At 50.0% G+C, this 13,858-nt stretch overlaps 1 protein-coding gene across 2 annotated transcripts in view; it reads left to right on the top strand.

The window, feature by feature from the left end:
- The window catches only part of RHBDL3 (rhomboid like 3), a 44,908-nt gene that overhangs the window by 18,270 nt on the left and 12,780 nt on the right, over positions 1 to 13,858 (top strand). For both annotated transcript variants that reach the window (XM_021704349.1, XM_021704350.1), the window contains 3 exons: positions 2,180 to 2,404; positions 6,565 to 6,713; positions 10,054 to 10,166. In XM_021704349.1, the coding sequence (XP_021560024.1) occupies positions 2,180 to 2,404; positions 6,565 to 6,713; positions 10,054 to 10,166 (487 nt within the window). The remainder of the gene's footprint in view (positions 1 to 2,179; positions 2,405 to 6,564; positions 6,714 to 10,053; positions 10,167 to 13,858) is intronic.

Raw genomic sequence — 13,858 nt, forward strand, 5'->3', positions numbered from 1 at the left:
AAAAAAAAAAAAAAAAAAAAAAAAGACTTTGACAGGGGCACCTGGGCGGCTCAGTCAGTTAAGTGTTTGAGTCTTGATTTCAGCTCGGGCCATGATCTCAGGGTTGTGAGATCAAGCCTCATGTCGGGCTCTGCTCTAAGCGTGGAACCTGCTTAGGATTCTCTCTCTCTCTCTCTCTCCCTTTGTCCCTCCTGCCTGTGTGCTCTCTTTCTCTAAAAGTAAATTTTAAAAAATAGTTTGTAAAAAAGAAAAAAGATAACAGTTTGATAACATGATCCTTTCTTGAGCTTGCAGTGAATGAACATGGAGCCCCAAGCTCTGCCCACGTTTCCAGAACTCCTCCTGTGCCACCAAGAACCAGATCCAAGCTTTGTAGGCATGGAGAGGATGAGAACAGGGATCAATGGAAGGGGTTCATCTGGGAAGGCCTACTGGAGGGGGTGAGCGTTAAGCCAGATTTTGAAGGCAAAAGACCATAGAACCCAGGAAGAGAGAAGGGGGACTGCAGACAAAGGCTCATTCTACCTGGCCTGCTCTGAACTCAGATCCTTTCCTGTTACTCCCTCCTGACACGGCTTCAAACCCCTGTGCCTTGGCCTAGTTCACCTGGCCAGCCCTGTCTGGACTTCTGCCTAGGTTTAGCCAAATGTCCCCTGCTAAGGCCACAGTCCCAGGAATATATGGATAGTCCCTGCCTCAGCTCCCCAGGCAGCTCTGTGGGCTCTGGGCTTGGGAGAGCTCTATCTCATCGTAAGAAGGGTCTAGATGTGGTCGTGGAGGGCAGGTGGGAGGCGACAGAGGTCCCAGGAGGCTGGAAGTTAGCAGGACCGGCCACCTGGTTTCTAGGAATCAGGCCGACCACAGCGTGGCAGCCAGGACTCCAGTGAGGATTCATCATGGCAGCATTAGGCTGCCGAGAGTAGGACCAGTCCACAGATAAGGCTTGAGAACCAGTTCCTGGGCTCACCAGGCATTGCAGTTCCCTTAAAGGCCCTCAGGAATGATGGCCTCCCACAAGCACAGTTTTGGGTTCTAGTCCTAGAGACCTCTCTACAAACTCGCCCATCTAACCAAGGTCTGCCCACCTCTTCCCAAGCAAGGATGTCTCAGGACACGAACTCCTCATCATCCTTCAGTTCTCACTCATTATTCTTTCTTGAGCTTGCAGTGAATGAACATGGAGCCCTAAGCTCTGCCCACGTTTCCAGAACTCCTTGCTTTAAATAGGCAATAGATTTGAAAAGACACTTCACCAACGAAGACATACCAATGGCCCATAAGTGAGCACAGGAAAAGATACTATCTTTGGCTATTAAAAAGAAAATTAAAACCACGATAAGGTACAATTACATGTATATAGAATAGCTGAAATTAAAAGCAAAAACAAGGGGCGCCTGGGTGGCTCAGTCGTTAAGCATCTGCCTTCGGCTCAGGTCATGATCCCAGGGTCCTGGGATCGAGCCCCACATCGGGCTCCCTGCTCCGCGGGAAGCCTGCTTCTCCCTCTCCCACTCCCCCTGCTTGTGTTCCCTCTCTCACTGTGTCTCTCTCTGTCAAATAAAATCTTAAAAAAAAAAAAAAGAACCAGATCCAAGCTTTGTAGGCATGGAGAGGATGAGAATGGGGATCAATGGAAGGCCCTCCCTGACCACCATGGGACCAGGCTGGGCCCCTGCCTGCTTGCTCCCCTCAGCAGCCTTCGCTCGGAACCATGATTGCTGCTTAGTTATTTGCCCTGAGCACCGTTGCATTCCCCTATGTCTGGCAATGTGCTGACACTTAGTAGTTGCTCAGTAAATTGTGATGGACGGCTAACACATAGGTGCATGGAAGGAAGGAACGGTGAACATCAGGATAGGTTCTGGAGCCTATACTGGAGTGTTTGAACTTGGTGGGTTCTTAAAACCCTCTGTGGTTTGGTAGAATGGGGTATTCCTAGTCCTTACCTAACAAGTAGACTAGTTAAGAGTATCCAGTGAGCCCAACACACGTGAAGAGCTTAGAACCACCTCGGCCACAGAAGAGCTCAGTGAATATTGCTTCTTGTTAACTATTATAGAAGAAAGAGGAAGGGGGGATGAGGCCTGTTTAGTCCAAGGAATGTGCTGGCTGGGGAAACGGGTCAGGGCTCCCCGAGACTCCCGTTCTGACCCTTTGCCACACCATGTGTCCCACGCAGATGAGCAACAAGCGGTCCAACAGCTTCCGCCAGGCCATCCTGCAGGGGAACCGCAGGCTGTGCAGCAAAGCCCTACTGGAGGAGAAAGGGCTGAACCTCTCCCAGCGGCTGATCCGCCACGTGGCCTACGAGACCCTGCCCCGGGAGATTGACCGGAAGTGGTACTACGACAGTTACACCTGCTGCCCCCCGCCCTGGTTTATGATCACAGTCACACTGCTGGAGGCAAGGACTGGGGGACGGGGGGCTGGGGGGAGCTGCTCAGCCTTGGGGAGGGGGTGGGGGCAGGGGAGCAGGAGACTAGCTGGGATCCAGAGGGGAAGGACAACATCTTCTCCCCGAAAAGGCAGTGGTTGAGGATCAGTTATCGTTTGCCAGTCCGGCCCCATGACAGTGCCTACAAGTGTGATTCCAGCCCCTGGACTGCAAGGCTACCCCAAGGATTATTATCAAGCAATCCTCCCCACAGCAAAATCCCCATATTTCCACCCCTACCAAAACCACAGCAACACAAGCGATGTAATAAGCTTGTTGATTTGGGGTAGTTAACTCATTAAAAACCGAGTGATTTTAGTTATTTTAGTTCCTCCCTGAGTGAGTAACTTGGGCAAGTAGTTTGCTCCCCTGGGACTCCATCACCCACCTGTAAAGCAGGGATAACCAGACCTGCTCCCCTCCCGTAGGACTCCTCTATTCTAGAGCAAGAGTGGCTGGTGGTGCTTTCTGAAGGCAAAAGCATTACAAATGCATATGGGAGGGGGTGTTTATGAACAGGTAAATGTGGCCTTAACATTTTGAAAGAACCTTCTCCCCTTAGGGAATCATCCATACCTATTATTACTCTAACCGTCTTCTGCTTATGCAACAGAATCCAAAGGGACGAATTTCTGAATCAGTGCCCATGTGTGAGAAACTCTGAATCCTTTTGGCTGTTCAGCCTAGAACCTTGTGGGCTCCCAGCCCCAGCTCCTGAACCGTGTGCTATAGTCTGCAAAGGTTTCTCTTCCAGAGCCATGGGCCTAATTACCACACCCTCCCCCTCCCCAAGCATATGTTCTTTTATTTTATTTATTTATTTATTTATTTATTAAGATTTTATTTATGTATTTGACAGAGAGAGACCCAGCGAGAGAGGGAACACAAGCAGGGGGAGTGGGAGAGGGAGAAGCAGGCTTCCCGCGGAGCAGGGAGCCCGATGCGGGGCTCGATCCCAGGACCCTGGGATCCTGACCTGAGCCGAAGGCAGACGCTTGACGACTGAGCCACCCAGGCGCCCCCAAGCATATGTTCTTTTAAAGTTGATGCCGAATCCAGTAACAGGATCATTAAGCTCTGTGACATCCTCCTTCTTTTTTTCCTAAATCAGACTAGCTGGTCTGTACCCCCGTGCTCCTCCATTTGTTGTTATGTCTTCATCCAAGTCCGTGTTGAAGATGCGATTTTTCTGAGATATTCTTGGAATTGTTTTCCAAATGCTTTCTGTGTTGGTCTATTTATTAAGTTCTATTTGAGGACCAGTAATAATGAGCTGCCTTGGGAGCTGTATTTGCTGCCAGGCCACCTGCATTGTGAAAGATGGACAGAGGGGTTCCCCTTGGAGCCCAGGGGAGTCCTGCTGGGGGGCCTGAACCCCACACTAATTATAGCTTCATTTGCTGCGTGTGTGACGGGCACCCGGCTGGCTCTTCATGTACTTTACCCTCTTCAAACCTCATGACCATCTTGGAAGGGTAGGCATTGGCATCCCCATTTCCAGATGAGGAAACCAAGGACAGAGATTTCAAATAATTTATCCAAGGTCATCCAGAGAGGCCAGATTGAGCGTCCAGATTGGTTTCACGTTTCCAGAAACTTCAGCCATGTAAACTCAAACTGCCAATCTGGAAGAAAATATGGAAATAACTCTTTCCAAATACTTGTACTAAAGCCCAAAGCTTTTGTTTTACATACAGTTTTAGAAACTTGGTTTTCTGGTTCCATAACAGGGAATGGAAGGGACATGGTAAGAAGCTACTAGGAGGGGCTCACGACCAGCCAGCAATAGGGAGTAAGAACCTGATTGTGGTACCTGGTTAATAACCTGCTGCCAACTGGGCAGTATGGGAGAGAACGAAAAATTTAGAAGCAGACCTGAGTCTTAAAGAAACACAGGAATTTAGGGCCGTTTTCTGTAGGAGTGAAAACCCCATCAGTAGCTGGAGAAGACTTTGCTCTAACAGCCCAGATCAATACCTGAGACAGCTTTAAGACTATGCATACACCCTGAGGAGGAACACAGGAACATGAATGAGCATTTATCCTATTTTATTTTATTATTTTTTAAAAAGTTTATTTAAGTAATCTCTACACCCAACATGGGGCTTGAACTCACAACCTTGACATCAAGAGTCATGTTCTCTTCCAACTGAGCCAGCCAGATGCCCCTGAATGATGAATTTTATTTTTATTTTTTTTAATTTTATTTATTTGTTTAAAAGGGAGAGAATAGGGTGAGAGAGAACCCCAAGCAGACTCCAGGTTGAGTCCTAATGCGGGGCTCGATCTCATGACCCTGAGACCATGACCGGAGCCGAAATCAAGAGTTGGATGCTTAACTGACTGAGCTACCCAAGTGCCCCTGAATGATGCATTTTAGAAAGAGTCTAGAGGGCGTCTGGGTGGCTCAGTCGTTAAGCGTCTGCCTTCGGCTCAGGTCATGATCCCAGGGTCCTGGGATCGAGTCCCACATTGGGCTCCCTGCTCCGCGGGAAGCCTGCTTCTCCCTCTCCCACTCCCCCTGCTTGTGTTCCCTCTCTCGCTGTCTCTCTCTCTGTTAAAAAGTAAATAAAAAATCTTAAAAAAAAAGAAAGAAAAAGTCTAGGAAAAAAATACCTTTTTGGGGTAAACAAGGATGCTTCAGTCATCTGCAAAAATCAGCTCATGTGGAGTGTTGGCGAGGAGGCAGAGAAATGGGAGCCCTGGTGCACTGTGGGTGGAATGCAAACTGGTGCAGCCACTACTAGAAACAGTATGGAGGTTCCTCAGAAAATTAAACAGAACTACTGTGTGATCCAGCAACCCCACTTCTGGGTATATACCTGAAAAAAATCAAAAGCAGGGACTCAAAGAGATATTGGTATACCTGTCTCCATGGCATTATTCGCAATAGCTAAAATGTGGAAGCAACCCAAGTGTTGAATGAATGGATGGATGGGTAACAAACTGTGTTCTGTATATTCAGTGGAATAGTATTCAGACTTAAAAAGGAAGGAAATCTGGGTACGTGCTATAACACGAGTGGACCTTGAGGACACGATGCTAAGTGAAATAAGCCAGCCACAAAAAGATAGACACTGTATGAGTCCTCTTGGATGAGGCACCCAGGGGAGTCAAGTTCATAGAGACAGGAAGTAGAATGGTGGTTGCCAGGGCTGGGGGAGAGGAGAGTGGGGAGTTGGTGTTGAGTGGAGACAGAGTTTCAGCTTTACAAGATGAGAAGACTTCTGTAGCTGGTGCAACAACATAAATATACTGAATGTCACTGAGCTGTACATTTAAAACTGATACAAATAGGAAATTTTATCTTATGTGTATTTTGCCACAATTTAAAAAAATCTACTTATGTGGCATTGCCTCTTCTCCCAAATGAGTATGTAAGTTATTACTGCAATTCATTGGTTTTTTTTTTTTAAGATTTTATTTATTTATTTGAGAGCAAAGGAGAGCAGAGAGAGAGACAGCAAGCACGGGGAGGGAGAGGGAGAGAGAATCTGAAGCAGACTCCCCGCTGAGCACAGAGCCCTACGTGGGGCTCAATCCCATGACCACGAGACCATGACCTGAGCCGAAACCAAGAGTCTGATGCTCAACCGACTGAGTCACCCAGGCACCCCACTGCAATTAGTTTAAAACCCTCTGAGCCCTTCCTGCCTAGCACCGAGGAGGTGTGGGCAGAACCCCTGTGACCATGCTGTGACCATTTAATACAAAATAACCAGAGGGATGCCTGGATGGCTCAGTCAGTTAAGCATCTTCTTCCGCTCAGGTCATGACCCCAGGGTCCTGGGATTGAGCCCTGAATCGGGCTCAGCAGGAAGCCTGCTTCTCCCTCTGCCTCTCCCTCTGCCTGCTGCTTCCCCTGCCTCCCTGCTTGTGCTCTCTGTCAAATAAATAAATAAATACAATCTTAAAAAAAAAACAAAAAACAAAACCAAAATGATCAAAGAGAAGTGCGGGAAGAGGTGGTTGAAAGCTAGGCTGGACGCTGGCCATACAGGTGTCCCTCATTCTCTGAGGAGGAAAGGGGACAACTTCCAGTAGGTATCCCGAGGGTTAGTCAGTGCCAGAGGGCTCGCAGGCAGTCTTGCGTCCATAACAGGCCCTCGCCATCCTGTGTTTTCATCCAGGTTGCCTTTTTCCTCTACAATGGAGTATCGCTGGACCAATTCGTGCTGCAGGTAACCCATCCGCGGTACCTGAAGAACTCCCTGGTTTACCACCCGCAGCTCCGAGCGCAGGCGTGGCGCTACCTGACGTACATCTTCATGCATGCGGGGTGAGTACCTGCCTTCTTTCGCTCTGGCCAGAGTCCCTGTGGGAAAATAGGAGGTCCAGAGAGCCTAGATTGAAATACGTGTTGTTTTAGTTTATTTTTATCTGCCTGAACACAGCATTTGAGGTGGCTCCTTGAAACTTATCTAATACCAAAATGTATGAGTTACTTATTGACAGTGTGTGGGAAGGGGGAAATGGATGGATGAAAATGCTCAATTTAAGCCCACAGTGAGAGCAGTATAAATATAGGTTATAAGTTTGCTCTGAGCTTCCTAGTGGCCAAGGCAAAAAGGGAAGTGTGGTTAGCAACCAAGTTCATTGTCCACAAACTCTGTGTGTGTGTGTGTGTGTGTCCTTAAGTGAAACAAAGGACAAATTTCTTTCTTTTTTTTTTTTTTTAAGATTTTATTTATTTATTTGAGAGAGAGAGAAGCCACATGAGAGGGGGGAGGGTCAGAGGGCGAAGCAGACTCCCTGCCAAGCAGGGAGCCCGATGCGGGACTTGATCCAGGGACACCAGGATCATGACCTGAGCCGAAGGCAGTCACTTAACCAACTGAGCTACCCAGGTGCCCACAAAGGACAAATTTCTTTTGAAAGTGCCTTTTTCCCAAGGTGGTCTCCATAGGTGGTGAGAGTCTTTTTGAGGAATTCTAGCAATACTGGTAGTTTCTGTTGACAGATATGTGGCCTCTTTTGGGGCTGGAATACAGTCAGTTCTCATGGGTGCCTCCTACCCCATGATAAGGACCTACTGTCTGGCCAGGTGACCACCCGAGTCCCAGTCCCCTCTGGACTGGAGACTGTTTTTACACAGTAAAAGCACTGAGTTGGGAAAGCTGAGTAGCCAGACACCCAGACCTTTGTTGTGTCTTCCATGGCCTCTGCAGAGAGAAGCGAAAGGGCTCACCGTTCGCCTGGGAAAAGTCTGGGGGTGCTTGTCCCTGGGGTTGGAAATGGGAAGAGGATCACTCTGGTCCCTGTGGCTCCATTATTTCCATTCCTTAGCAGAAAGACCCACAATGGCCAAGAGGGAGCCACACTGTGAGCCTCCCCTCCTGCTGAGGAGTCTCCAAAGCAGCACAGGTGCCAATCCCTAATTGGTTACACTTACTGAAGAGGAGTTTTGGGGTGACCAGGCATGTCAGCGGTTACCAATGGCTGTCTCCACTCTGAGCCAGAAGAGGGGATGGTTCGCGCAGGCTGGCGCTTTGCCTGCCATGTCTCAGGCTTTGCTCTCATAGGGCCAAGGAGCAGAACGAGGGGGGTGCATCATGCATTGGTCTTCTTGTGAACCAAGGAACTGGGGGTGGGGAGGGAGGCTTCCCTGCCCAGGCTGCCCAGCCTCTGACTGCACATGGGATGGAACTTATGCATGTCTTGTCTTGTTTCTGGGACTGCCCTCTGGCCTTCCCTGAGCCTCTGGGGTGAGGAACAAGCATGCACAAAGCCTCCAAAGCCTCCTTGTCCACTCCCTGCCTCTGGGAACTAAAAGCCTGGAGGCCAAAGTGGACAGGGCACAGAGGCTCTTAGCCGAGGACCATAGGGGTGGCCTCCGGCCTTTCTCTGGCTGGTGCTTCTGATGGGGCAGTGCCTGCCTGGGGGAACCCTGGGAGGAGCTTCCTGGTGTGTGATTTTGAGGGAGGGGCTCTTGGACAGGAGGTAGGGATGGTTGGCCAGCATGTGGGGCGAGCCCAGCAAGGTGACCTATGACCGAGAGGCCCACTTTGGACTGGTGAATCCAGAAATCAGTGTGGTAGAGAGGAAGGAGCTTGGCTTGGGAGGTAGAGTCCTGGGTCCCTCTCCTGGCATCTTCTAGTCTCCGGCTCTCATCTGTAAACCAAGGACTGAGTCTGATGCTACCGCCCGACTCCTTTCCAGGGCATTTGTCTGACGCTTCTAACCCTTTGGCTGGCACAGTTGGTGTGGGGTAGAAAACTCCAGGCATGGTGGGAGTTTAGGACAGAGCCCCATCTGCCTGAGCTACCTTGCAGGTGCTCTCCTGGGCAGGCAGGTGCCCACGTGGACCCGAGCGGCACAGCAGTTGGCCTCCAGGCAGGGCCCTGCTGACCAGGGCCAGGGCTGTGACCCAGCCAGGGCGCCCCCATGATGTGCTCTGTTACCCTATAACTTAACCATCCCCAGGAAGCTGTGCAGATGCTGTAGGCTCAGTTTAAATGAGATAATGGATGTTAAAGTGTTTTGTAAATTTGAAAGCACATATTTGATGTAGTGATAGTAATGTTACAGTTTTTTCTAGTAACAGGTGCACTCAGCTAGACACCATTTAGCAACAAGAGCTGGTCACAGGTGTATGATAGTATAAAAAGGGAAGTATTCACAGAGTAAGAAAAGCCATCCCTGGGAGTTTGGGAGTAGAGAGTGTTCCTTCTCACACCAGGAGGGAGAAACTTCCCCTATGAGATCTTAAGGGATAACTTTGAATTATTAAGTTCTAGGGGCACCTGGGTGGCTCAGTCAGTTAAGTGTCTGCCTTCAACTCAGGTCATGATCGCAGGGTCCTGGGATTGAGCCCAGCGTTGGGCTCCCTGCTCAGCGGGAACCTGCTTCTCCCTCTCCTGCTCCCCCTGCTTGTGCTTGCTCCCTCTCTCTCTTCTCTGTTAAATAAATAAAATCTTAAAAAACAAAGGAATTATTCAGTTCTAAGAGATATCTCTAATGCTTGCTTTTGTTTTGAAAACATCTTTCCTTTTTTTTTTAAGACTTTATTTGAGAGAGAGAGAGAGCGAGGGAGCACAAAGCAGGGGGAAGGCAAACGGAGAGGGAGAAGCAGGCTCCCTGCGGAGCAGAGAGCCCGACGCTGGGCTTGATCCCAGGACACTGGGATCATGATCTGAGCTGAAGGCAGACGCTTAACCGACTGACCCACCCAGGCGCCCTGAAAACATTTTTCTCTTACACATACAATAGTGAGCCCCAGAACACCCTTGTAGCCTGGTGAGTGGAGCAGATTCTGCACATCAGGAACCTGAGCTGTGTGACTTTAAGCCAGGCAGTGCCCCTCTCCAAGCCTTGGCTTCTCATGTGTCAGCCGATGGATTTGCTGGATCTCTACCATGGTTAGCTGCCCTCTTCACTATGGCAGGTGCAGACATTGGCAAACACTGCCCAGGCCCTGCACCGTTCCTGTCCCAGGTGGCAGGCAAGGTATGCTCTTTCCAAGATGGTCTGTCTGCATTGTAATTCCTGCCCCCACCCCCAACCCAGACCATGAGCTCCTCAAAGCAGGTATAATTCACTGCTGGATCCCTGCATCTTGGCATACAGTGTTTGCTGAATGAATGAATGAATGAATGATGGAGTGTGGTCTTTCTATATAGGATAGAACACCTGGGACTCAACGTGGTGCTGCAGCTCCTTGTGGGGGTGCCCTTGGAGATGGTGCATGGAGCAACCCGTATTGGGCTTGTCTACGTGGCTGGTGTTGTGGCAGGTAGGCAGGTGGGCCACGAATCCACAGAGGTAAACTTCCCCAAGGCGGCGAGGAGACCCCACGGGATTGGGCAAGTCCCAGGCTTCCAGGGACACCAGACTCCATCCCCAAGGCTCCTAACTATTAGGGTTGTCCTCCAGGCCAATCTCCCCACCACCCCAGGGGGGCTGGAAAGGGGCCTACCATCCACAGGGAGAGGCATGTGATGGCAAGGGGAGGAGACTTTCCGTCTTTATGCTGCCATGTTGAAGCTGTGTGAGCTTGGGGAAATTCCTTAACCTCTCTTGGCCCCATTAAGTTTTAGGAAGGAACTAATCAGATTTGCCTGTAGGGTGTTAGGAGGGCAGAGGGAGGTGACAAGTGGAATAAGAGGGCCGTGTAAACCGTGCTGGGCACAGTGAGATTGCTGCAGGGACATCCAAGGTGTGGGTGGGCCCAGGTCCCTCCCCGGCCAGGCCAGCACCTGCCCTCCTGATTGACCCACTGCTGACAGGAAACAGTCTGGCCTGAGACGTGGTGAGCACCCATGCCAGCTGAAGGAGACTGGGGCCCCGCTGACTCCACTCACATGGCGGAGGACCATGACCTTGAGGATGGGGAGGGTACCCTATAGCCAGCGGGACTCCCCCTCTCCCTCCCCAGTGGAGGTGAGGCGGGCTGGGGTGAGCTGAGGAGAGCAGGCTGCATTTCTGCAGGAAAAGTCTGCACCAACCAGGTTTCTGAGCAGAGGGATCTCCCTCGTGATGTTTCCAACTTTATAGCTGGGTTTTTGTTTTTTTTTTACAAGGTTTGCCGCCTCAGCTCTTCACCTTGACAGCTGTGCCCAAGGGAGCTTTGTGTGTATGTTTAAGTAAGATCTTAATCCTTTCTGAGTGGCATTAAAATTGTCATCAGGAGGGCAGGGCACCATTGACCTTGTAAACAACAGGCACACAGGGACCCTGGGAGTAACTGATGTGGCTTCAAGAGTCCGAGAGGGAAGGGTCCCACCCCACCCACCCATGAGAGGCTGGTCTGCTAGTTCAGGAACCCTCAGCGTGGGAGATTGGCCCCACAGCTTCTTCATTACTCTGTGTGCTGAGGGTTGAAAACTTGGCCACCTTGGACAGCACCCCCACGAGCTTCTCCCGGCATCCAGTACCTTCCACATCCTTGAACAAAAGATCTAATGAGGAGCTCTGTGCCAGACTTACTCAGCCACCCACATACCCCCCAATCTTGACATCTGGAGATTTATAGCCACATTTTCTCTACCTAGATACCCAGAGACCCAGATGGTTAATAGCGAGGAACAGGAAAGACACTCATAACACTTGCAGTTAGTAGTCAATTGGAAGGGAGTGCCAATAACCCAGAAGACAGAAATCAGATTCAAGATGACTCAGGCCTCACCCAAACCAGATGACACCCAGCAGGGAGGCTGCACTGGTGATACTTCCCAGTGACACCAGTGCAGAGGGGGATGGTGCACCGACGGAAGGGGGGTGCTTGCCAACTAACCAGCAGGGTGTGAGGCTGTATCATAAAGCAAATGACGCGTACTATTCTGTCGGAGGCATTGATTTAGAGAGGGCACTCTGGTTACTGTATATCATGTCATTGCTCTCCAGGATCGAGTTGATGGATCTGCCTGTACCCCTTCCTCCCTCTCTACTCCCTGTGCATCCCAAGTCCGAGAAGGGGCCCCATTCACAGACAGCCGGGTCCTGACTGGATACCCGGTAGTTAGGAAGGGCCTGCCTTCCTAAGGCAGGTACTAACGCTTTCCACTTGTCACAGGTACAGAACCCGAGCCTTAGCGTGCCTCAGAGACTTGCCCAGGGAGACTCAGTTGTAGGTGGTGGAGCTGGCCCCAGACCCAGGCTGCCTGATCCAAAGGCTTGCTTCAAACCACTGCCATATGCAATGAGAACCAAAAGGCAGGCCTTTTCCTTTGTGCAGATAATTTATTGTCAGAAACCCAGGGAGGTCTTAATAGACATCAGGCCCTGCCCTTTAGTTCCTGCCCAGTGAAAATGCTCCAAAGGCAGGGCCGTCACAATCTGTAGCAATGGCGGCTAATGTCTGCCAGGTGCCATAGGGGATTCTCACACATTGTGTCCTGAATTCACCAAGTCTTACGAGGTGGGCACTGTCACCTTCATTTTATAAGAGGTTCTTTTTTTTAAATTTATACTTTTTTTTTTTTTAAGATTTTTATTTATTTGCGAGAGAGAGAATGAGAGACAGAGAGCATGGGAGGGAAGAGGGTCAGAGGGAGAAGCAGACCCCCTGCTGAGCAGGGAGCCCGATGTGGGACTTGATCCCGGGACTCCAGGATCATGACCTGAGCTGAAGGCAGTTGCTTAACCAACTGAGCCACCCAGGCGCCCTTATAAGAGGTTCTGAGAGGTGAAATGACTTGCTCAATTTTCTCAGAAGGACTAAGAAGTACTAGAAGTGAGTGGAAATCCTTCCTCTGCCCAGTGCTTGAAGCCAATGCATCTCTCGCTTCTAGCTAACAAATCCATGGCTGAAATTTTAGATACTGTAAAAGCCAGTATTTTAAGCGCTTCGGCAAGCTCTCCTTATAGATTATGTAGATTATAAGCCACGTGTGCCTCCCCAGAGCCTAATGCAGGGTTTGGCATATGTTAAGCAACAAATATTTGTAGAACAAATGGAAGAATACATACATAAATAAAGTTATATTGCTTAAAGGTAGATGTTCTGCTGATTTTTATTGGGGTTTTTTTTGTTCTTTAATGGCCAAGGGAGACGTTGGAAAACACCTGCTTTAAATATTTCAGGCTAAAATTATCGCAGCTGTGCATGATGATAAAGTCTCCAATTTATCTGCGTGCTGGTGTGGACCCAGAATTTTTTTGAGAAAGTTCACAGCCCCGACTAGAGCTAGTCCTTGGGCCTGCTGCTGTGCAGAGATGTGTGTGTCCCTCCAGCTTGCCATTCTGTCCCCATCCTCTGTCCCCATGACCTCTGGGGAATTCATACTGGCCTTATGGAGCTGTCATCCGTTAGGTTAGCTTCCAAACAGCTTGTCAGGAATCCTGCCTGGCCCAGGCTTCTTGCCCCCAGGGGTGGCCTTTATTACTCTATTTATGGGCACACATGCCCATGCTTGTATTTGACCTTTCCCACTCCCTCTAGTCCAGGGCTAAACTGCAGCCTCTTGAGGAAAGTCTTTCCACCACACATGGAGGACCGGTGAATCCAGATTGTTACCTCCAGGATTCTAGAACCAGGATCTAAACCTCAGATCTTGGATCTCAGGCCAAGATTCAGGTGATTGAATCTGTGATCTGGAAGGAACTCTCGAGGTCCCCTCTGGTGGGTGGCAAATTTGACTCCCCAGGCCCCACCCCCCTTTAGCCATAGGCTCCCTGTGCTCTGCTCCATGGGGTAGGGGTGTGGGTAAAATTTCCTTTGAAAAGAGGGTTTTGCTGCTTAGAAGTTGAAAAGCCTTAGATCTCTTGATTTCACAGATGTGAAAGCTGCAGCCCAAAGAATTCAGGGGCTGTGCCCAAGGTCATGCGACTAGCCAGTCACGCCCCCATTCCAGACTCCTGCCACAATCCCAACCTGACCCCTGACCTTGGGGTCAGGGACTTCTACCCATGGGTAGGGTGAGAGAAGGGTCAGTGTGGGGAGGCTGGACCCTGGACCGTGCGTGGATCCCATCGCACCGGGGAGGC

Source organism: Neomonachus schauinslandi, chromosome 15 (genome assembly GCF_002201575.2).
Source record: "Neomonachus schauinslandi chromosome 15, ASM220157v2, whole genome shotgun sequence".
NCBI lineage: Eukaryota > Metazoa > Chordata > Mammalia > Carnivora > Phocidae > Neomonachus > Neomonachus schauinslandi.